At 47.5% G+C, this 25,222-nt stretch overlaps 1 protein-coding gene across 2 annotated transcripts in view; it reads right to left on the reverse strand.

Annotated features, from left to right (window-relative positions):
* Positions 1-4,209: 4,209 nt before the first annotated feature.
* The window catches only part of ECPAS (Ecm29 proteasome adaptor and scaffold), a 139,680-nt gene continuing 118,667 nt past the window's right edge, over positions 4,210-25,222 (reverse strand). For both annotated transcript variants that reach the window (XM_053296388.1, XM_053296389.1), the window contains exons 47-50: positions 21,963-22,068; positions 20,903-20,991; positions 20,096-20,167; positions 4,210-7,295 (exon numbers count right to left, since the gene is read on the reverse strand). In XM_053296388.1, coding sequence (XP_053152363.1) covers positions 7,156-7,295; positions 20,096-20,167; positions 20,903-20,991; positions 21,963-22,068 — 407 coding nt within the window. In that variant the 3' untranslated portion in view covers positions 4,210-7,155. The remainder of the gene's footprint in view (positions 7,296-20,095; positions 20,168-20,902; positions 20,992-21,962; positions 22,069-25,222) is intronic.

Here is a 25,222-nt window from a genome sequence, read left to right on the forward strand (position 1 = left end):
CGAGAGCCTCCTTACTCTGGCTCAATACCCTGTTAAATGATCCGCCATCTGACCCCACTAGGCTTAGACAACAATTAGTTAAAATTCAAAAGGCGCAGGCGTTTATAGCCGACGCCACTCTCGATTCTATCAGATACTCCTTACGGGTAGCAGCAGCGGTAGTGGGGAGGCGACACCTCTGGTTAAAAAATTGGGCAGTGGACAACACTTCTAGGAGTAATCTCACGGCTGTACCATATGATGCCACCAAGCTGTTTGGGGAGGAGGCCCTTAAGGATGTCCTGGTTGAGTCGAGCGATAAACGCAAGACTATGCCCACAGTTTCACGCAAACCAGAGAAGCAACCCTTTAAAAGGGCTTTCCAACAGTTCCAGCCCTTTCAGGGTTTCCGGCCTTTCAGAGGCCGGTACAGGGACGCTAGACAACAGAGGGGGTCGTGGAGTCATCAGCGCTTCCCCTACAGGGGGGCTGGCGGATTTAAGTAGCAGTCTGCCCAAACAAAACAAAAATCCCAACAATGACTGCAAAGTGGTCCTGTTGGGGGGGGCGACTCACAGAGTTCTTCCCCGCCTGGGAGTCTTCTGTGGTAGATGCCTGGGTCCTGTCTGTGATACAGAGCAGCTACAGAATAGAATTGGACGCCCCTCCCCCCCCTCCGATTCATCCCCACTCCCTGATCTCGGTGTCCCCTGAAACATGCAGAGATGGCACAGGCTATCAGACACCTAATGGAGATCGGGGCGGTGGAGCCGGTCCCTCCCCCAACAGGAGGGGGGGCATTTATTCTATTTTATTCACCGTCCCCAAAAAGGACGGCACCAAGAGGGCGGTTCTGGACTTAAAGTTTTTGAACAGGTTCGTAAGGAGGCAGCGCTTCCGCATGGAAACCCTGCGGTTGATTTCAGAGGCTCTCCTGCATATGGACTTCATGTCGTCCATCAATCTGAAGGAGGCCTACCTGCATGTACCTATTCATCCCGAAAGCAGGCACCTACTTCGATTCAAGTATGCGGGGCGCCACTATCAATACACCGCCTTGCCATTCGGGCTGTCGGCCACCCCCAGGGTGTTTACCAAGGTCCTGGCCCCCTTGGTGGCCCACCTTCGGCTCCGGGGAGTGCGTCTTTTTGCGTACCTAGATGACTTGCTCTTGAAATCAGGAAACCAGCAGGAAGCTCATCGGGATCTGGCCCTCACTATAGCAGAACTGGAAAGGCACGGCTTTCTCATCAATCGTCACAAAAGCCAACTGCAACCAAGTCACCACCTTCGCCACCTAGGGGTGGTAATAAACACAGTGGAGGATCGCCTTTTCCTTCCATGGGACAGGTTCGACGCCATCACGAACGAAGTGAGGTCAGTGCTGGCCTCCCCCAAGAGTCTACTGATGTCCCTATCCAGACTGCTGGGCCTGATGGTGGCAACAATAGAAGTGGTACCGTGGGCGAGATTCCACCTGTGTCCTCTGCAGTGGTTCCTGCTCCCTCATCAGCACTCTATTGCGAGGAAGAGGAAGTTGTGGCTACACGTTCCAGCCCAGCTCCGGGAGTCGCTGCTCTGGTGGTTGAGCCCGACCAACTTGTTCCGAGGGAGAGTTTCTAGACCCCCCCCCATGGGTGTTAGTCACCACAGACACCAGCGACAGGGGCTGGGGGGCCCGCTGCCTCCATCTCTCTGCACAGGGTCGCTGGGACGCAACCGAAAAGCTGCACAGCATAAACTGGAGATAATTGAGAGCCATTCGACTGGCCCTCATGGCCTTCCTCCCGGCAATTCAACGTCGACACGTCCTCGTAAGGACGGACAACACGTCAGCGAAGGCCCATGTGAACTGCCAGGGGGGCACACACTCCCACTCCCTACATCAGGAAGCGATGCAACTGCACTCATGGGCAGAGGCGAACATACAGTCTCTCTTAGCACACCACGTCAAAGGCGAGATGAACCAGATAGATTGGCTCAGCAGGGAGGACATCGACCCCGGGGAGTGGAGCCTCAACCCGAAGATCTTCCAGCTGATCGCGGAGTGCATGGGCACCCCAAGCATGGACTTGTTCGCAACCCCAACAAACGCTCAAGTAGATCGCTTCATGTCCAGGTTCCCCTCCAAGGGGGCAACAGCAGTAGATGCCCTGTTGTGTCCGTGGCCCAGAGGTCTCCTGTTTGCATATCCTCCAACCCCCCTTCTGACCAGGGTGATCAGGAGGATTCGCCTCTTGAGGGCCCAAGTGATCCTTGTGGCGCCGTTCTGGCCCAGAAGGCCGTGGTTTCCGGACTTGGTGCACCTCGCCGTGGAACCCCCCTGGGAGCTGCCTGTAAGAGAAGATCTACTCTCCCAGGGACCGGTCCATCACCCAGATCCCAGTTGGTTAAGGCTGACCGCCTGGAAACTGAACGGGGGTTGCTAAGTCAATTTGGGTACTCTCAGGCGGTCTTGACAACTATCCTAGCCTTGCGTAGGCCAGCCACTAACCGCATCTACCAGACGACCTGACGGGCTTTCCTGCGTTGGTGCTCCCATCACTCAGTGCCACGTGGGACTGCCACCACTAAACACTTATTGCAGTTCCTTCAGGACGGTTTGGAGAAGGGCCTCAAGCCTAATACGTTAAAATGCCAAGCAACATCCCTATTAGGCCTCATCTCCTGGCGTTCTCAAGCCTCTCTCGCAGCGCATCCTCACTTGAGGCGTTTCCTGAGAGGGGCCACCTTGCTGTCTCCACCGGTGGTCCACAGGTTTCCCTCCTAGGACCTACAAGTGGTCCTCTCGGCCCTTCAACACCCGCCTTTCGAGCCAATCGCATCTATTCCGCTGAAGATACTGTCGCATAAGATGGCTTTCCTGGTGGCAATAACCTCGGCGCGTCGAGTCTCGGAGTTAAGCGCCCTGTCAATAGATAAATATTTTTGCATCTTTCAGAAAGAAGTGGTGAGGCTTATTCCGGATCCCTTCGTGCATCCAAAGGTCTCATCGGTCTTCCATCAGTCACAGGATATATATCTGCCATCGTTCTGTCCTCATCCTGTTCATGAGAAGGAAAGACTCTGGCACAAGCTGGATGTTCGTAGATGCCTCAAGGTGTACATCAAGAGGACTGCTTCTATGCGCACAACTAACACCATGTTTGCCTCTTACAGTGCCCGTTCACAGGGGCCTGCCGCCTCCTCGGTCTCAATTGCCCGCTGGATAAAAGAATGCATCGTGCTGGCCTACAACACCCAGCATAAGGCTCCCCCTGCTGGCATCACAGCACACTCCACCAGGGCAGCGGCGGCTTCAGCGGCTTTTTCTGCTCACGCACATGTTCAAGACATAATATGCAGGGCGGTGACATGGTCGGCTCCATCGACGTTTACTAGGCACTATAAGATGGAGACACACGCCACTGTCCAGGCGGCTTTTGGTAGGAGGGTTCTTCAACGGGTCCTCCCACAGGAATAGGCAGGTTCGCCCCCGCCCAAAGTGGCCAAGCTCTGGTATGTCCCATGAGATGTCCCTGGCAGCAAGAACCGAGAAAGGAGCGTTGTTTTTCACTTACCGTGAAGGCTTCTTCTGGTTCTTGGTGCCAGGGACATCTCGACCTACCCAGAGGAGGCGTCCTGCCTGTTCCTGTCGGATGTTGGGGATAGGATGTCTCACTGACTTGTGTATCCCTTTTCTCTCCTTGCTAACATCCGATATCTGGTCGATTGTATACTCTGTTGATGTGTTTTTCTCTGTGCATTTCTACTGTTTGTTCATGGCTCAGTTTCGGACAAAGAACTGGGGCGGGGTTATCCTCAGCAGCCCCGAGTGGGCGGTCCATATCTGTTTTTCTATTCAGAGTATCTGTCCTGTTCGGAGCTGGTGGGGAAGGATAACCCATGAGATGTCCCTGGCACCAAGAACCAGAAGAAGCCTTCACGGTAAGTGAAAACCAACGCTCCTATCTCTCTCCTGAAAAAAGGACATGAAGTCATTGAATTGCCACAAACTGCTCTGCCTCTTCAGACCAAAAGACAACATGGAGTTGCACAAAGTGTGCTTTTATGCCCCATCTGTAAACACAGGATCTTCAGAAGGGCACACCTGTGGCCCCCATGGAGAAATCTCACATTGCCACAATTTTGTGAACTTCCATACACAAGTAATACCAGTTGTTTTAACACTAGAAACTGAGAGAACATAATAGAAAGTAGAACTTGATAAAATTACTAATTATATCCAAGAAGAGGTCATGCTCCTTTATTTAAACATTATCCTTTTGAGTGGGAAGGTTTCTTTGTCAATCCATTTACATATTTGACATTCAGATACAGAAATTCAATGTAGTGAATTTGATGGAGACCTTTTTTGCAACATTAGAAATCTTTCAACATAAAACAGTTTGTAAATTCAGCGGGGTGCTAGAGTGTCAAATTTACACACTTCAATCCAGGTATACAAAGCAGCATTAAACAGCAGCACAAGCGCCCATATTTGGGCAACAGTGTTTATAGTGCAATTGTTTTCAGAGGAAAACATAACTCTCCAAAGGCCACTTTTTTCCTAAGTCAACAAATTTCAAAGAGAGATGGGTGCTTGACCTCTAAGTCAACTTTTTGCAGGTAGGTTTCTCAAAGAGGCACGTTTGATAAATTCAGAATCCAAATTTGGAAGAAAAAAGTTATTCAGAGAAGCTATTCATCAAACTTGCACATTCCAGGGAGGAGTTGTTATTCTTGCCCTGGAATTAAGTCTTCAGTACAGTTAATATAGATTTCCATTTGGAAGTATCTACTACAGCAGCTGCTCCAAATTTGAGCTTCAACTACCATCTCAAAATACTGAAGCCCATGCTGAATGGTCATATCAGAGACTTAAGTACACGGTCATCAACGGGTTCTATAAAACACTCAAAATAACTGTTGCAAAAAAGAAAAAAAAGGAACACTTGAAATTCTTGCCTAATTAAAAAAAAAAAGCTCTTGCAAGAAAAACTATTTGGTAAAAGTTATGAAGGTCTTATGCCTACAAGCATTCAGTTTTACAGATGTGCTTGGCAAATTCAAATTAAACATAAACAAGCAGCTTTCTGAAATACATTAAAATCTCTTTTAGACCAGCTTACAGCACCTCACAATTCCTTAGCAATGGGTGCAAGTTAGACAGAGGTTTTTAAAACACACACGCGCACACCAGGCACAATTTTTCAGATGAGTTCCAAGGGCCAGTTTGTAACACATGACATAAATGTGGCAGAACAGCAGGAATGCACATACTTTTCCCCACCAAGTTTGAGGTAAAATGACTTAGAATATAGGCATGTACATTATGCATATATACCCAGTTCCTGTCATATCACTTTTGAAGAGACTGGGTATACATAGGCTGATGCACAGCTCAGATGTCTCACCACAACTTCAGGATTTCTGGAAGATGATCGTATGAAGCAGCCTTAAAATCTTCCTTTCAAACACTAAAACTTCCTAAAGGAAAGATGTATGCCGAATAGATTACCCTAAGTACTCAAACAACTGGTGCCCTAACACAATACAAGTGTGCAGGGCTGCATCAATTGTATAACCCATTTCCACATGAAAATCTTTCATGCAGCTGCCAGGATTTGTGCAGTTGAAGAAGCATGGGCTAGTTGAAGCAGCTGGACTATGAGCCTACGGTTGACTAATGCATGATCCCACAGAGATTTACAACTGTGTGAATTGGTCAAAAGCAGTGGTTCTTGATGTGGGGTCTGGCAGATCTTAACAGATCCCCATGTTAAGAACCCCTAGTATTGCTTGCTCTGGAAGGCTGCTTTAAACATTGCATTATCCCAACACAGAAGGCACTTCCATGTAGGAATTAACATGCTGCCTACATGTAAAATCTTCCTGTGTGAAATCCTACAAACAGGACTTTATATGCCAGAACATCATACAGAACTGCCTATGAGTGGGTAACATACTGATTTCCACACAGAAATTCCTTCCACATAGGACAACAAACCTTACAGGTCTTGCTGAAGTTCATAGTTGTGAAGTTTAAGTTTTCAGTCCAGACAATTTCACCATCTAAGAAGTCTAAAATAGGAGCAAATTTTATTTTTGTATGATTTTGCTTCCACAAAGAAGGGGGGAAAGTAATGTGGCTATTTAATACAATCTCACTGTTACTCAATATCAGTTAATGTAATGTCAAGTTTTATGGTGCAGATCAAAAAGTACTTCCTAGAAAACAGAAGATGCTGTGGTTGATAAGATTATGGAGTTAATAGCCTTAACTCCTTAAAGTGTTACAGCTTTCCAAAGCAAAGCAAAATATAAACCTGAAGGGTCTACTATGAAATCTTTCTTGGGAAATGTATAACACTCCAAAATGTATTTTAGACAAGGGCTTTGCAACTACCGAGTGTCAAGCAAAACACTTTGGGGAAGAGCAGTATTCCATTTATCTCTGTATTTTTAAAATCAGTCCTCATATACTGTATATACTCTTGCTTCAGGCAGTTAATTAAAGTGCTTATCTGGGAACTTCCACACCTTTAAATGTGGGAAGGCATGGACTTCCCCAAATCTCATATTTAACTCTACTTTTACATCAGACAAAGTGACAGTATGCGGCCCAGAACAACCAACGCACACCAAAAGGATTTCATAAAGGGAGGTCAGACTAAACCAAAAGAAAGATTGACCTCTTCATGATATTTTTACTTCCTTTTGTCCTAATGGGATCCAGAGGGCTACCAATACAACACCAAGTAGTAATTACTCAATATGAAAAGTTCAGTAGTAATTACTCAATATGAAAAGCTTTAATAAGGACTTTCTTCTCCAGTGCTCCCATTATCACCTTGGTTAAGTTTTCTAGAATTTTGCCTGGTCTAAATTCACAAATAGGATGCTTCTTCCCCTCTTTACTCATACAGAACAGAACAATTCCCCAAAAGTTCATTGTGCAGCTTGTTTTCGTAATACTTTCAAGGCTTGTTTACTAACCAAACTGCTTGAAATGGTTAAAAAAAATAAAATAATAATAATAATAATGGGGAACAGAATTCAAGGTGTTCTTTATTTTAGCCAAGGAATGATGCATGCTACAAAGTCATCTTCATTTTCTCTCTTTGCATTCAGAGCACATGGTGCACTTTTGTTTCTGCTTGCTTTGTTTCACATGGCACTTAGTTGGTTTCAAATTCAATCGAGATTTTCTAGGATTTTCTTTAACAAAGATGCTTTCACTTGGAGCTCAGGCCTGCTGTCCAGCGTCAGGGCAGTTAAAGAGCCAATGAGGTGTTCTCGGCTTTCTGTGCTCAGGCTTTCCCACTGTTTGGACTCTACATGGAAAGAAGGGAGAGAAGAACATTTATTTCATACACTTTAGCCCTGTTTTTCATGTTAAAAAATGGGCTCTCTACCGTTTTGTTAACAATGAAAATCCTTCATAAAATTACTGGTTAAAATACAATTTAAAACCAGCAACAAGCTAAAAGCTATCATTGTAAAACTGGGAGTGATACAGCATACAGTCAATTCTAGCAACATTTTTAATATCAAAATTCTTACTAAGAGAGAATGTCTTAACTTCCTTCTCTAAACTCTTTTGGGAGAAATTCCCACAGGAAAGGAGTCGCAGAGAAGGCCCTAGCTCTGGGAACTGCCTATTAGGCATGTGCAAGCCAGCTGTGAGACCAGTTCGGTTCGAATTCGGACCGGATTCAAACCGACCCAGCCCAGTCTGGGCTCAGCCGAACTGGGCCGAACTGGCTCACAGGCCAGCACGGAAAATAAACTTGTAAACGGGAATCTGGCAAGGATTGCTTGGCCATAAATATACAAGTACATATACAAGTAAATGGGAATTCCCTAGAGTAAAGCTGGGGTCGGTCCAAACTCAGACCACTCGAACTGAGCCAGCTCACACATCTCTACTGCTTACCAAACTTATTTATTTTATATTTATTTAAAATATTTACACCCCACCCCTCCAGTACACTACTGCTTGAGGCGGCTCACAACAATAAAATAGATACAATATACAATAAAAGTAATAAAATTAACCAAACTGAGTAAACAAGTCAAGTTAAAAACCACTAGTATAAAGTTCAAATTAAAAAAATATATTTTAAAACCTAAAAACAGTTATAAAAACTAAAAAACATTCAAGATATAACAAAAAATGGAGCATTAAAAAGCTTCCTTAAAAGCTATGTTTTTAGTTGTTTTTAAAAAAACACTGAGGGAACATGGCGAAGCTCTTCAGGGAGGGCGTTCCAAAGCTGAGGGGCCACAACCGAAAAGGCCCTGTTTCTAGTCCCCACCAACTGAATCTGTTAGTGGTGGGGCCATGAGCAGGGTCTGAGATGATGAACTGAGGGCCCTGGCAGATTCATATGGGCGAATGCGGTCTGACAGGTACTCCGGCCCCAAGCCATGTAGAGCTTTAAAGGTCAAGACCAGCACCTTGAATCTAGCCCGGAAGCAGACTGGTAACCAATGAAGCTGCCACAGGATGGGTGTGATACTCATGAAATGACTTGCACCCATAAGCATCCTTGCAGCAGCATTCTGGACCAGCTGAAACTTCCGAACAGGCTTCAACTTCAGATAGCATGGGAACCAACAGTAGTTCTTCAAGTAGTTCCTGGAAAGAGTAGTTGTTTCAGTAGTTCCTGGAAAGAGGTTTCCTTCAGATATTTATAGCCTGGATCATTTTGGCCTTAAAGATCAAATGCAACACTTTGAACTGAGCCCAGAAACTAACTGGCCATCAGCACAGCTACTTCAGAACCAGAGGTATATGATTTCTCAAACCAGTGCCTGTCCATAGCCTAGCCGTTGCTAGGACGATGCTACCTTGGTTCGCACAAATGGATCTGGAATGAGACGAACAGACTCCTTTTGGAATAAACAGAATGTCTTGTGGATCGACAGTGTCTGCAACTCCAAAACGCATCTAGCATACATAATGGCAATTTAAAAGGCCCTCTTAAATGACAAAATTATTATGAGAATGTGAGCTAAGGGCTCAAAAGGAGAAAACTGCAAGGCTTGAATACAGTGTGTAAATCCCATGTAGGAAATCTATGAACGGTTGGCAGAGACAGTAAGGTGGCCCCCCTCAGGAACTTTTTCAGGTGAGGGTGTGCATGATGGCTTTTTTGAGATGTCCGAGATGAGGCCTGCTAATGATGCTGCTTGTTGCTACAAATATTTCAGGCCTTGTTCCAGACCATCCTGCAGAAACTACAACAGATGTTGGAGAGCTGCACAGCCCTTAGGTATTGATTGGTATGCCATCCACCGCAAAAATGCCCTCCATGTGCATTGATATATTTGGTTCATTGATAATCTACGTGAAGCCAGCATCGTTTGACTTACCTTCTCAGAGTAGCCCTGTTGGTTCAAAACTCGCTGCTCAGTTTCCAAGCAGCAAGCCATGATCTAGGCTGCTGCACCAGACCTTGCATTAGTAAATCCTGGGACACTGGTAGAAACCATGGTTCCTTGGATGCTAGATGTAGAAGTTCTGCGAACCATGGTCTTCTGGGCCAAAGGGGGCCACTAGAATAACCCTTACACCCAGCAGACTTATCCTCCTCAAGACTCTCACTAGCAAGGGCATTCGTGGGAACACATACAAGAGGCTGTCCAGCCATGGAGTCGACAGTGCATCCATGTTCTCCGCTTCCCTTCAGGGAAACCTTGCCTTGAACCTTGGCAACTTTGCATTTTCTGGGGTTGCAAATAAGTCCATGATGGGTGTCCCCATCTGCTTTGTGATCTGTCGGAAAAATCCATGTGTTTAACAACCATTCTCCTGGCGTCAGTTCCTCCCGGCTCAGCCACTCGGCCAACTGATTTTGGTCCCCCTTTACATGATGAGCTGTCAGGGAGCCGAGATGTGCTTCTGCCCAGCTGATCAGTAGGACTGCTTCCTGGTAGAAGGACCTGGACCATGTTCCCCCTTGCAAATCCTTACATGGACTTTTGCTGTCATGTTGTCTGTTCTTACTGGGGCATGTTGACCCTGCAGCATCTGTTGGAAGGCTCCCAAAGCTAGACGAATAGCTCGCAATTCTAACCAGTTTATATTGTGTTCTCTCTCCTGTGGAGACTATGCTGATAGATGCAGGCAATGTGCACCCCAGCCCTTGTAGCTGGTGTCTGTGGTTATTATCAGTTGGGGGGGGTGTGAGTTCCTAGAAATTGTTTCCCTTGCAAAAGATTTCTTGGGACCAGCCACCAACCGAGAAATTTGCGAAGCTGTGTTGGAAGATGCAGCCACAAGTGTTTCTTCTGGGCAATGGCCAACTGGTACTGTAGCAGAAACCATTGTAGACCTCTTAGATGGAATCATGCCCATGAGACAGCCTCCAATGTTGTGAGCATTAGTCTCAAGATTCTTGCCAGCATGGTGAGTAACACTGCTGGCATTGCAAGAGCCTGATTTATTTCTGATGTGATTGATGGTCAAGTATTGGTCTTGAGGTAAGAATAAACAGTCCTTTTCCGTATCTATTATCACCCCCACGTGATGAAGCCTGTAAGCTGGTGTTAGTTGACCTTCTTCCTGATTGACCAGGAAGCCATGTTTCTCCAGAGTTGACAGAGTTGTTACTAGGTCGCACTCCACTGTTAGCCTTGAGTGTGACTGGAGAAGAAGATCGTCCAGTTATACAGATATCTGGACTTCCTGCAGACGTAGATGGGCCATGAGTGGTGCCAGCACCTTTGTGAACACACGGGAAGCTGATGAAAGCCTGAATGGGAGAGCTACATATTGGTAATGTTGTCCCACATACTTGAACCTGAGGAGGTGCCGACTGCCCTGATGAATGGGTATATGCAGATGGTCTCCTTGAGATCTATCGATGCCAGAAAGTCCAGATGGTGAAGAGCCTCTGCCATCCATCTCAACGTCTCCATCCTGAAGCGTTCGTGTTTGACCCAGTTGTTCAGTATTTTAGATCTAACACAGCTCTCCTTGATCCGTTCTTTTTTGGGACGGTGAACAAGATAGAATAGATGCCCCTTCCCTCCTGACAGGAGGGAACTGGTTCCACTGCTCCAATGTCTTCCAGCTGCCGAATTGCCTTTAGGAGCTCTGAGTGTTTGATAAAAGAGCAAGATCGGGGGGTTGGAAGGAACCTGTGGAGAGGAGGGTGTCCAGTTCTATCTTGTACCCCAGCTGGATAACATTCAGGATCCATCTGTCCACGGTGGAGGATTCCCATGTGTGAAAATAGTCTGACAGGTGGCTGCCCAGTCTGATTGTCGTTGAGTCATTGTTGAGGTTTGAGCTGTTTGTATTGTGTGAATGGCTGATTGTAGTTCCCAGCGTTTATGTTGGTATTACGTTGGCAGTTCCAGGAACCTCACTGGGTTCTGAAGACTCTTTCCTGGCCCCTGAAGGACCGGAATCCTAGAAAAAGCTGAAACTGCTAGAACAATCTCTTAAAGGCTGGTCTTTCGGGCTTATGTGGCACCAATGGCATGGTCTTTCTCTTGTCTTTTGATTCCACCAGGACATCTTTCAAAGCAGCCTCTCCAAACAACTTGGTGCTGTCATAGGATACTGCCATCAAGTTGTTTTTTGACGTAGCATCTACTTGCCAACTCTTCAACCATAGGTGTCTTCTTCCTACAACGGATGCTACTGAAGCCCTTGAAGAGAACCTAATTGAATCCAAAGTTGCATCAGCCACAAATGCCTGTGCCTTCTGTATCTTTACTTATTGCTGTCTCATTTTAACAGGGTCAGAAGGTGGTTCATTAAGCAAGTCATCCACACAAGAGAGTGATGCCCTGGCTACCATGGAAGCCACAGCTGCTGCACATGTGGTTAATGAAGCATTATCATGTACCCTTTTAAATACAAATTCTGCCTTTTTATCTGCGGGGTCCTTTAGAGAGACCTCTCCATCCCTAGGGACCAATGATCCAGAGACTAGTTGTACTATGGGAGCATCTGCATTTGGTATTCTCAACAATTCTGATGGTTCTTGTTGAAATGAATAACAATGGTTTGCCACAGCCATTGGCTTCCTGTTTGTGGCAGGCAGTAACAACAGGTTGCTCACCTGTAACTGATGATCTGGTAGAGATCCGTTGACATCCATAAGAGTGGGTTCTGCGCCTGTGCAGGAAAACCCGCGGTAGCCATGCCTCAGCTTGCCGAGGCGTCCAAGCCCCGCCCACACAGAGAGCATGCTATTTAAAAGCGGGCTGGATGCGATGTCCCTCAGTTCTTGGACGACCACCATGGAGGACGACCGTCGTGTAGCCAGGTGAATTCAGGCTTGATGAGCAGATTGATGAAAAGCAGCAGCAGCAGCAGCAGCTGACCAGTATGCCCATAGCCAAGCAACACTACTGCAGAGGGGAAGGTCGGGAGGTTCTTATGGATGTCGATGGATCTTTACCAGATCATCAGTTACAGGTGAGCAACCTGTTTATCTGGATCAAGATCCGTCAACAGCCATAAGAGTGGGTGTTTAGCCAGCTCCCTATGGAGGAGGGTGCAGTAGTGCTATTGCAACACCCTTTTAAGGATGCGTCTCCCGAAGCTAGCCTCTGCAGCAGAGCGCACGTCTATGGCATAGTGCTTGACGAAGGGGAGATTGGAAGACCAGGTAGCTGCTTTGCAGATATCCAGGAAACTAACTCCCGACAGGTGTGCTGCTGCACTGGCCCGAGTAGAGTGGGCTTTGATGGCTTCCGGTGGCATTTTGCGTTGCAGCTTGTAGGTGAGCAAGATCAGGTCAACCAGCCACCTGGATAGGAGCTGCCTCAATATGCACGAACCCTTGGTAGGCCCTTTATAAGAGACAAAGAGGCGCGAGGTGGAGCGAAAGTCTTTTGTCCTGGCCATGTAGAACAAGAGGGCCCTGTGCACATCCAACGAGTGCATGGATCATTCCAGAGCCAACTGTGGATTCCGGAAAAAGGTAGGTAAAATTATGTCCTGATTTAGGTGAAAGTCAGAAACAACTTTCAGTAGAAAAGAGAGGTCTAGACGCATGCGGACCTTATCCTCATGAAAGGTTGTAAATGGGGAATCAACCCTCAAAGCTGTGAGCTCGCTGACTCAACGTGCCATTGTGATCGCGATGAGGAACGCTGTTTTCAGGGAAACCAACTTCAAGGGGGCCGTGGCCATGGGCTCAAAGGGCTTCTGCGTAAGTGACGAGAGTACCAAGGACAAGCTCCATGGTTCCACTGGTGCTTTCACAGGAGGGTAGGCGTTGGAGAGGCCCTTTAAGAAGGCCTTACTCAGTGGATGTGAGAAAAGTGTCCTGCCATCACAGCCTGGGTGTCTGGATGAAAGGGCTGCTAGATGAACTCTCAGAGAAACATTAGCTAAGCCTTGAGACTTCAGGGTGGATAGATAGAGAAGCACTTGTCTGACTGAAGCCCGCCCAGGTAGAAAGCCTCGGGATTTTGCATAATGTTTGAAGCGTGTCCATTTTTTGGAGTAATTTCTTCTAGTAGAGGCTTTCCTTTGGTTCAATAGGGTGTCGTTCAGAAGCCTATTCGCCAGGCTGTCAGACGGAGTGTCTGCACATCCGGGTGAAGGACATAGCCCTCGTCCCTGGAGAGAATGTCCGGTTTCAGCAGAAATTGGTTCACAGACAGTCTGCGTACCTGTGGAAACCAAGACTGTCTTGGCCACCACGGTGTCACCAGAATGCAGGCTACTGGATGCAACAGGAGGTGAGCCACGACTCTCGCTACGATCGGTTGCGGGGGGAACATGTATGGCGTCTCCCTCGTCCAGGCCAGCTGGAAAGCATCCCCTAACAACTTGGGGTCGTGACCTGCCCTGGAGCAGAAGTGGGCGCATTTTGCATTTTTTTAGGTTGCTAGGAGATCTATTGTTGGCTGCAGCCACCAAAGAAAAAGAGGGTCGAGATATCTGGAGCTGAGTTCCCATTCGTGGTGGTCCTCCAGGGGAAAGACGCGACTCAGGTCGTCCGCTAAGATGTTGTCCTGACCCTTGATATGAACTGCCATTGGGTAGATCCGGTGTCGGATGCACCAGTGCCACAACTGAACACACAGTGCACACAAGCTCCGGGATACTGTCCCACCCTGGCGGTTTATATACGCCAGTGCTGTTGTGTTGTCCAGTTGGATCTGAACATGCGCACCTTCCACAATTGGTAAGAAGGCTCGCAAAGCATGAAACACTGCTAGCAACTCCAAAAAGTTTATATGGAGGTGCGTTTGGCTTAAGGTCCATCTCCCTTGGGTCCGGTGGCCCTCGCAATGCGCCCCCCCCCCAACCTAGCAGGGAGGCATCCGTTGTCAGCCATATCGTTGGTACCAGAGGATGGAAGGGAACCCCTTCCAAGAGGTTCCTGCTGGTTGCCCACCAAGAGAGAGACCGTAGGACTTGCGACAGTATGTGCAGTCATTTCCTCTGGCAGTCTCTCTCCGGATGGAAGACTGAGAGAAACCATAGTTGCAATTTGTGCATTTTCAGGCGGGCGTAGTGGATCACAGAATTGCATGAGGCCATGAGGCCCAACAGGCGTTGGATCGATTGTGCTGGCTGTATTGGCTGTTGCTGGAAGGAAGTCACTAGATCACGTATACACAGGTATCTTTCTTCCAGTAAGTATGCCCTTTGGTTTACGGTGTTCAGTACTGCACCTATGTAGGATGCGATCTGCATCGGTTCGAGGTGGGACTTTTTCCAATTCACCTGGATGCCCAGGTTGTGGAGGACCAACAGTACAAAGTGGATCGAGAAAGTAACGTGCTTTTGTCCTTTGATGTTAACAGCCAATCATCCAAATAGGAATAAATCGTGACCCCTTGAGTCCTGAGGTAAGCAATCACTGCGGCCATACATTTTGTGAAGACCCTTGGTGCGGTGGACAGGCCGAAGGGCAATACATTGTATTGAAACACTTGGTGGCCGACCATGAAACGTAAAAACTTTTGATGGTGTGGAGATATATTGACATGAAAATACGTGTCCTTGAGATCCAGCATTGCCAACCAACGCTCCCCTTGAAAGAGAGGAAGTATTTGTTGCAACGCCTTCATCCTGAACTTTTTGACGCGAATGAATTTGTTCAGTTGGCGAAGGTCCATGATGGGGCAGATGCCCCCATCCCGCTTTGTAATTTGAAAATAGCGGGAATAGAAGCCGTCCCGTCTGTCCGCCCACTGCACCGAGGCTATCGCCCCCTTCTCCAAGAGCTTCTTCACATCTTCTAGGAGGGTTGGTGATGAAGGGGTGAACCTCATTCCCGTGAAACATGGTACCATCTTGAATTCAATAACATACCCCGAAGATATGATCTTCAAGACTCAGCAGTCTGATGTTATGTGGTGCCATGTGGGGGCATGGCGAGACAGCTTGATGGTCAGCTGCAATTGATGTAAGGGGACCCCCACTGGCAGGAACGGGTAGAGGAGAGGTGACGGTGGGCGGACTGAGTCTTCAAAGACGCTTCTGGTTCTCCGAAGTCTTGGGACGTTGGGACTGGTTGGATTTAAATTTGTTTTGGTAAGTCCGCCTGTGGAAGGGCTGGTAGGACTTCCTATAATCTTTCCTTTCCTGGGTACGGAATGAGGGGCCGTGCCTGAAGGTCTGACATTATCTGGACGAATACGTGGACGATGAGGGCTGCGTCGTAAAAGTCTTTGCTGTAAACTTAGACTTCTTGAGCTGTTCCATCGTAGAATCGGTTGACTCACTGAACAGCCCTGAACCATCGAAGGGCAGGCCTTCAATCTTATCTCTCATGTCAAGTTGCAAAGATGTAGAACACGGCCAGGTGTGCCTGCAAAGAGTGATGGCAGCCGCCCTTGCACGCAATTCACTTTCCGCAAGATGGCGCCTGGTGTGGTCACCGGTGGCCTCTAAAGTCTTTTGGAACTTCACGTTGAATTCCTCTGGGGACAGGGAGGGCTACAGGAGCAGTAGACTGAGACCGAAGCATGAAATTGTAGACGGGATCGTCGATGGTCGCTAAATCAGAGCGGAGGTCAAGGCCCTCCGCCATGGTTCGGACATGTTTATGGTAAGCTTTGAGCTCCTTGTTGGGGGAGATGTATACAGTGGGTGCCACATCTGTGGGGGGCTCTATGGGAGTGTCCTCACCGTCTGGATCCGATTCAAAATCAGAACATCATGTTCCGACAAACTTACAGGAGATGGTGGTACTACAGTTTGTGTCTCCACAGTTGTAACTGGGGCAGTATCGAGGGATGCAGTCTGTGTCGATACCGACCGCATCAATGGTGGCTTGGTTTGGGCGAACTGGTGTACCACAGACAGTGAAGTGGTCTGAGTCGCTGCGGATGAATAGGTGGGTATGTGGATCGGAAGCTGTTGAGCGAAAATTTGCGTCACCTGTCTCACTGGTGGTAGCGATGTAGAAGGCCTCCATGGGCAGACAGTGTCGCTGACTAGAGAAGTGGTGGTAATTGCCGGACCCGAACCCGGTACATGTGGAGGGGCAGAATGGAGGTAACCGCAGGTGTGCCATGGCAGTGGGGTGTGCAACTTTGCTGCGGTGAGAGTAGACTGAGGCTGCACTGGAGGATCAACGTCTGAAGCAGGAAAACCTTGAAATGTCGAGGTCGAAGGTGTGCTAGCAGAGGAATCAAGCATAGAGAGCAGCGTGTGCGAGGTGGCCACAGGGAGACCTACATCGTTGTCATTGGCATCGAGGTCGACATTGAAGGTAGGCATCGGGGACTGTCAACGCGGTGTCACCTGCCTCGATGCCGTATGCAGAGCAGAAAGCAACAGTGGTTGAAGCACTTTCGGCGTCGGTGGAGAAGGCACGACCGGCATCGATGCCGGGGATAAGGAATGTGTCTTCGACCTCGATGGTCCTGGGGCACTGATCGGCCCCGAATGCAGTGGTTGCGTCGATACGGTGCTTGGAAAAGTCATCTCGACATTGAGCATCGAGGTCGGAGGAGGTACCGGAGCCGATCCCTGTGTTTCTGCTGGGGAAGGAGTTCGGTCCCGAGTCAAATCAACGAGGCATTGGCGTTTATGGCCCGGTGTCGAAGGAGCCGGTGAAGTCTGTTGTTTTGTCAATACCGAACGTCCAAGCCGCGCACTACCCTCAGGCTCACTTTCAGTAGACGATGAGATATCGAGCGGACCTCGACGTCATAGGCACTGAAGTCGCTGTCGATGCCGACAGCTTCGATTTATGGGAAGCCGAAGGCGATCTGTGCACTTGCAACGGTGTCGACGTCGGTGTCGAAGGATTCAAATTGTGAGGGGTTGAAGATGAGCAGTGTGCTCGCGTCAATGTTGAGGCGTGGCTGGAAGTTGAAGGGCCTTTACCTGACGGTTTTGCCAGCGATGTTTTCGACATCGATGGGAAAGGGCGGGGAGTGCCCAGCGTCGAAGGGCTTAGCACTTCATCATAAATCGCCGCTCTGAGGCGAAGTGCCTGATTTTTCCGAGTCTGTTTAGAAAACGACTGGCAACTCTTGCATGAGGTGACATTGTGTTCCTCCCCCAGGCAAATCAGGCACAAATTGTGCAGGTCTTTGGAGAGGAGTTTGGCTTTACAGCCCTCACACCTCTTAAAAGACTTCCGTTCCTCAGACATCATGCAAAGAGTGGTTAGGTCCGTTCCAGGGTCAAAGCCAGTCGTAACACGTCACACAGTCTGAGTTCAGTAGGAGGGTAGGTCGCTAGCCGAAAATGGGTCAAACGAAGTAATCAGTCCTTTTTTTTTTTTTTTAGAGCCGGTTAGAATGAATGAAGAAGAAGAAGAAACAAGAACTCACGAGGGACTTTCCCAACAAGAGAAGCGGCAGGCCGAGGTCCAAACGCTAATAATAATAATAATAATAATAATAATAATAATAATAATTCGATTTCTATACCGCCCTTCCAAAAATGGCCCAGGGCAGTTTACAAAGAGAAATAACAAACAAATAAGATGGCTAAGGCAGTCGGAAAAGAACTGAGGGATGTTGTTTCCAGCCTGCTCTTAAATAGCACGCTCTGTGTGTGGGTGGGGCTTGGATGCCTCGGCAAGCTGAGGCATGGCTACCGTGGGTTTTCCTGCGCAGGCGCACAACCCACTCTTATGGCTGTCGATGGATCTCGATCCAGATCCATTCCTGTTTAACCATTTCTGTAAATACCTCAGGCATCGGTAGAAGCATGTCCTTAGGTTTTGCTCTGGGGAAAACCAAGTCCCCTTTTGCAGATAGCGCTGACTCTGGGTTTACATTAGCTTGCAACTCAATTGTAGCAATAACTCTAGTCATAAGGAGATTAAAGTTCTCTGAAACAAACAAACTGAGAGACGTTTCCAGATTCAGGATCCTCCCTCTCTGGTCTACTTATTTCCTTAGGGTCAGCCTCTAACTCAATAACTGGAGTTGTTTTTTGCTTTTGCTTTTTGGTTAGCAGGGGCCTGGGGTTGAACACATCAGGGCCCCCAGAAGTCTGTTCTGATGCCACAGACAAGTGCAAGGTACTTATGTTACGTTCTGGGTTCTTGGACTCTGTCGGTTGATCAGATTGGTGTTCATTAATATATTTCTTTTTACGCTTCGCCTTTCTAGGTGGCAGACTGACTGATTCGGAGGAGGAAGAGCTATCAGTGGATGAATACTCCCTCTTTCTTTTCCTTGACTTCCGACCCTTCTTATGAGGCCTGACCTGGTGGATAGTGTCTATGATGGCATTTTTAAACCAGGCTTGCCACTCAGGGGGAACTGCTTTAGGGAAACTTGGGGAAATCGTTGATGGACCTAGCTGAGGGCTATTCACTTCCAAGGAGGATCTCCCTGGCCCTGCTGCCCCTGAATTATCATTTTGGTCCCGAATGCCCCCCGTTAGCTCCCTTGAGGATGCCAGGGCTCTCCGCGAGGTCTCTCTCTCCTTTGCGCTGTGCTCTGCTTTTCCAGCAGCCCGCGCCAGCTTGTGGGGCATAGCCGCTGCTGTTGCTGCCGCGCCTGCACATCCTGGTGTTCCAATAGACCTGATTCCCTCCAAGGTGAAGGGAGGATTCGGCAGGGTAAGCACTCATTCTGGGTTTGTGGCGAAGATTGACTGCCACTCGGAGTGTCCCTTTCACTCTGATGGCTGCACTATCTGTGAGGAGCACCAGGCCGCTGTACTGCAAGTCTCGTGGCCTACTGGTAGGAGACTTCTGCGGTCCCAGCGGCCTATGGCCTTGGTGGCTCCAAGGCAGCTGGTGCCAACACTATTTGCGGAGGCCAATCTGGCAAAAGTGCCCCAAAAGCTCTGGTCTCCTCTGGAAAGGTCTTTCTGTGCCTCTTCCCTTTAGGTACAAGTATAATCTTATACCGTCCTGCATGCTCCATACAAGGGGGGAAAGCAGTAGCAGGAAAGGCGGAGAGGAGGGAGAGATACGATAGAAAAGGTTTTTTCCCTTTTTCCTTTTAATAAGAGAATGGATTAGGTGGAAGTTTAAGGATCAAACAAGGGTATTCAGAGGAAAAGTGAATTGGATAAAGACAGGAATAAATATTGAAGAGAGAAATATTAAGGCTGCCTGGAGCTACGAGGACCGAAAGAACTGGGGCGGAGTTATCCCCCTCAGGATCAATTAGGCGTGTTTTCCTCTATATTAACAAATTAAAACTATCCTGCCTTGGAGCTCATGTGGGGCATAACCCATGGAGATGTCCTTGACCCTGGCAACAGAGAAAGGTGGGATATACATTTTTGAAATATTCTAGCGACATTCCTTTGAAGAGTGGTATTATGTTTCCTCTCATTCTTCTTTCCTCCAGGCTAACAATACCCAGGGTTGTGTTTTTTTTAATCTTTTCTCATATTACTTGTTACTTAAAAAGAAAAAAGTTTGTACACACACACACACAAATTTCAATATAAGATAATTATTGTGCTAAAGCAAATAAATGCAAAGACCTTTATGTCAATTAACTGGTATGAGTCTTTATTTATTTGAAAGTCTATTTTATTCGCAGAAACTGACCTTCCTCAGTGCAATACACAATAGGCACGGGCCTCGCCAAAACTGCTCCTCAAGACAGGATTGGCGAGATGCTTCTCCCTCAGAAATCCATCAGCCTATATCAGCCTGTGGCCAAACTGCAACATCTTTCAGTCCTTGATCACTGTTTCCTGAACCAACAAGCTTACCTTCAAGTTTCGTGAGCAGCACTTCTATCACCGCCAAAGCTTCTGTTCTTATGGAAGTGTAGCTTCTGTTCTCTAAAGGAATAAAAGTTGTATTTCAGGGTTAATATACATTAGTATACATGTAGCTGTAGGTAACTGGTGGTAACACCAGCCTTTACATAGCGCACACTCCCAACAAATTCAGCTTTTATTTCTCTATCAAAAAGATACTACCTGCCCCCACATTTAGACAGAGATGAACTTGCAATTAAGGGTCTCAGAAGTATCTAGACTTCATTCTGCATAATATGGTGAGCAGTTCTTCAGCACCCTAGGAGCCAGGCACACCACACATGCCCATATGCCTGAAGACCCAATGTGCATTATCTTTCCCCCTTCAAAGAGCAAGACTGAGTAAATCAACCTGAAGTGCATCTGGGCTTATGGATGGAGTGCCTGCATCACACAATGCCTTCAATATGTAGTCCAGAGGAGTGTGCATGTGCACCTCCACCATGGAAGGATAATGCTCAGTCAGGAGGCTGTATGAGCTGGCCCTCAGCATCCTTTGTTGATTTAGGGACTGTTTCAATCAGCACCTGGCATCAACGGAACCAGGCCATCTTGCTCTTCTCAGCTGGAAAGACAGAACACATTGCCTGTGCACTGGGGAAATAATGTTTTGTGTCTAAGAACCTCCAAAGGAACTCAATATAGATGGATATAGAAAATGTTCAAAGCATGGTGTCCTCAGTTCCTGTTAGAAAGTTCCTGTGTTAGAAAGGGATGACGTACAACTGAGACAACATACCATTGAAAGACATTTACCTAGAGAATGAGTGATGGAGGAACAGGTTTCCAACAGTATTCTTGACAAAGCCTCAGGGTCTGAGTGTTCTGCTTCAAGCAACAGTAACCTATCCAATTGAAGAACAGCAGCAGCATGACACTCATGTTGACAAAAGGAACACAGTTCTGTCCACCTGCTCTCTCATATCAGGGAACATTAGTAAAGCAGTTGCTGGTGCTCTGTTTAGAGCTGCAGCAGAAAATTAATGCAAGCTGTCTCTGGAAGAAACAAACATCTTTTTCGTTTTAACATCTCTGTGTCACAGGGTGGGAGGTGGGGAAGAGAGACTGTGCACACCACACAGCCTCCATTCATCCAAACTGCACGTCCAAGTGGAGGCACAGATGGGCTCAAGCCCTTTGCATATACACAGAGAAGTGATGCATTACCTTAATGACTCTGATCCCAGATATTAACATAGTTTAAGCCCTATTCCCACATTATGTTCAACACTCATACGAAGTTTGTACAGTGTACCCAAGTATAGATCTATACACATTATGTTGACCACAGGTACAGCAGTACACTTCCTATCTGTACCATGCATTTGAAGGGCCTTTATCCAGGTTCATTTTTAAAATGAATCCAGATAGAGTCATTCACACAACATGTAACTGTCCAGAGATCTGAATGGAGGTACAACATAATGTCTGAACAGGTCTTTGCAGAAGTCTATTTACCAAGGGGCAACTTACTACTATGTTCAAACAATGGAAGGCTGATCATATTAACTACTACTTAATAACCCACTTAACTAGTCCAATTAGCTCATTCATTTAACTATTCTGCTTCTCCAGATTTCTTATTAGAAGCATTTGTGAATTTGGCAAAACAGATGAGTTTAGCAATATGGATGACTGGCCCGCCAAGTGCAAGCGCACTGTTGTAGGTTAGCACTTAGTTGTCTGCATTCACCTGCGGACACGCCTTTGTAAAGGCAAACACCCTAGAGCTATGAGATTTGTCACAAATGCATATGAAACCAACAGTGGGAGGGGAGGCACAAAGTAGCAGCACCCAGACAGGTCATAAAATTACCCTTGAAAATAAGCCTTCATGGCTTGGAGGACTCCAAGCTGAACTTTCCATGTACTGAGTTTCAGCCGCTCACACATTAGTTTGCACAGCTCATGTTGATAGCAGCCTGAAACATAATTTTCAAGAAGTCAGCATCAAATTAAAACAAGACATCAACATTCCACACTTAATTCTATTCTTGATACATGTCACCAGGGCGCTTTCCAGATTACATGCTCCTACGGGGTAAACTGCTTCGGCTTGGCAGGATCATACTGAAAACAATCCCCAGAATCTCAAACCCCTACAATGGGGAAAATACAGCTATTTTTCTGCAACGGACTTGCAATGTTATAGCCCTATAATGCAAAGATAAAATCCAAAATAAGGCATTGGAAATGTGAACAGCACCTTGCTGTCAGCGCAGGGACTGTGGTGTCACAACACAGGAAGTACGGAAGCAGACTTAGGAGATCCGTAGTGACCCTGTTGTAGAGTTGAATCTGGAAACCCTGTTGTAGGGTTTAAACTTGCCCTGGAGTGCAAAAAAACAAGTGTTCGGTTGCACTGGCACCTAAAACCAATCTTGGCACCTGGGTCATTGAAAAGTGCAGGAAGCCATCTCCTCCTCCTTCTCTTCGTAACCAATCAGAAAGCATTCAATGGAGGAATAGCTCCCAAATCAGAGCCAATTATTTAGTACTTCTCAGTTGAGCACTGATGGCGGCAGGGGACAAGACCAGAACACACCAGCCAAGAACAGGCTTCATCTGCCTTTCTGAGCTGGCTACTAGGAAATCAGACTGGCAGCTAAGCTTTGTAAACAATAAAAAGTTTGCACCACTGCCTATCACTATGCTCAAAATCAAACAGCTTTCATTGTAAACATCTAATCGGAAATGACAGTCCTAATCCTGTGCAAATGGTTCAAACTATGGAGACCCTAGGCATGATGTTGAATCAGAATCCCACCCCCCCAGCCTGCCCGCTCTACCCTCAGGCCCTTGTGATACCCACACAGTGAACAGGAGGCTTCCATGTACAGCATCCAATGAGCATAGGCCCAATCTATACAAACTGCTGTTTCAAAATGAAATTCCCATTCAAAAAAGCAAAGCAGGACTTTTGAATCTTGGGCATCCTAGACGGCCAAGATGGAGAAGCCACACTTAGTTTCTGCACAAATCTTCAAAGACAACTTTGCACCATCATATATGCAGAGTGCTGGCTAGGCCATAGATAGGATTTTCCTACCAGAAAAGCTGCACCTGTCATACCCCTCCTGTGGTTATTTGTAATGAACCGAAGTTAATTTTTGTCATGTTTCATTTTTATTTCTATCCTTCCAGTTTTCTTACTCAGCAATTTTATTTTAGCAAAATCAGCAAAAAATCAGCAAAATGCTGAGAGAAAATAAAAGGCTCTCAAATAAGAAAGGAAATATTTTCTATAAAAATGATAGAAGTTATCATACATCTGTCTAACAGTTAAAATGTAGTCCGGTTGGCAAAAATCTTACAGGGAATGGGAAGTCATAACAACGAGACAGAAAGACTCAAGTGTTCAAGAGTTTGGGAAAAATTACTGCATTATCACTACTGCTACGTTGGCAAAGAGGCACCTTTTAATGTGGTGATTCTCTTTATTTAGCAGGGGGAGAGTAACTGGCCCTATCCACCCCCAGCACAGTACCTCCAGTGACTGTTGCTGGTGTCTATCTTATGTTTCTTTTTAGATTGTGAGCCCTTTCGGGACAGGGATCCATCTTATTTATTTATTATTTTTCTGTGTAAACCGCCCTGAGCCATTTTTGGAAGGGCAGTATCGAAATTGAATAAGTAAAAAATATAAATAAAATATCACTTGGGCCCGTATCTGATAATTATACTTCTGATATCCTAAATTGCTATAAGACTTTTGAATTTAACTATTAAAAAATTCACTTAACATCAAAACCAAAAACCTTAACACAACTTGACCATCATAACAACAATAAAACCATCAGCCATATATCTATACTAGTATTTTTCAGCCCGTTAAATTAACGGGTGCTAGTAGCCTTTCTTTCTTTCCCTCCTTCCCCCTCTTCTCCATCCCTTCTTTCTTTTTTCTTTCTCTTTCCCTCTTTCCTTCCTTCCTTCTCTCTCTCTCTCTCTCTCCCTCTCTCTCCATTCTTTCCTTCCTTCTCCCTCCCTCTCGCCCTCCTTTCCTTCTTTCTTTTTTCTTTCTCTCTCTCCCTCTTTACTTCCTTCCTTCTCTCTCCCTCTCTCTCCTTTCCTTCCTTCCTTCCCCCTCTTCTCCCTCCCTTCTTTCTTTTTTTTCTCTTTCCCTCTTTCCTTCCTTCCTTCTCTCTCTTTCAAATTAACGGGCGCTAGTTGAGTTTTCAACCCCCCTTCCTGGGATTCGCCAGAGAGGAGCCTTCCCCCGCAAGAGAGGAGCCTTCTTCGTTGGCCGCCCGACCTTCGAGCAAGACCTCTTCGGCCCGCCGGGGCCTTGGCTGGCTGGCTGGCGGTAGGCAGGTAGGTGAGCCAGGCCGGTCTCTGCGCCGCTGCCTCTGGCCACGCGCCTGCCTCCCGCTCCCCTGTCCCTGCCTGATGCTGACACTGCCTTCCAACCCATGGCCGCTGAGGGGGCGGGTCCGGCCGTTGTTGTTGTGGCGGAGGCTGGGTCCCTCTTCGGGCTGGCCTGTGCGCCGCCGGGAGCTCCGCACTGTGTCTGGCCTCTTGCGCTGCCGGCGAGGGAAGCACGGGGCCCGGCCTGGCTCACCTACCTGCCTACCAACAGCCAGCAAGCCAAGGCCCCGGCGGGCCTTCCCCCCGCTCGTCCGGCCTTCTCCTCCTCTGCTCGTCCGGCCTTCTCCTCCTCCGCTCGCCCGGCCTTTCCCTCCTCCTCTCACCCGGCCGTCTCCTCCTCCTCTCATCTGGCCTTTTCCTCCTCCGCTCGCCCGGCTTTCCCCTCCTCCTGCCGCTTCAGTTTTTAATTTCCGCCATTGCCGTCTCTGCTCTCCCGGTCCCCCCGCGGGCCCGTCTTTTTACTCTTCTCTTTTCTTCCCGCCTTTTTTTTTTCTTTGGTTGTTCCCCGCTGCCACCTCTGCCCTCCCGGTTCCCCCGCTGCCGCCTCAGCCCTCCCGGTTCCCCCGCCGCTGCCTCTGTCCTCCCGGTCCCCCTGCTGTTGCTTTTGCCCGTAGGCAACACGTCGTCAACATGGCCGCCCGTGTCTGGGCGGCCGTATCTTTCTCGGACGTTCTGGGCATGCGCTCCGTGCATGCCCAGAACGGCCGA

The sequence above is a fragment of the Hemicordylus capensis genome, chromosome 2, assembly GCF_027244095.1.
Source record: "Hemicordylus capensis ecotype Gifberg chromosome 2, rHemCap1.1.pri, whole genome shotgun sequence".
Classification (NCBI taxonomy): Eukaryota; Metazoa; Chordata; class Lepidosauria; order Squamata; family Cordylidae; genus Hemicordylus; species Hemicordylus capensis.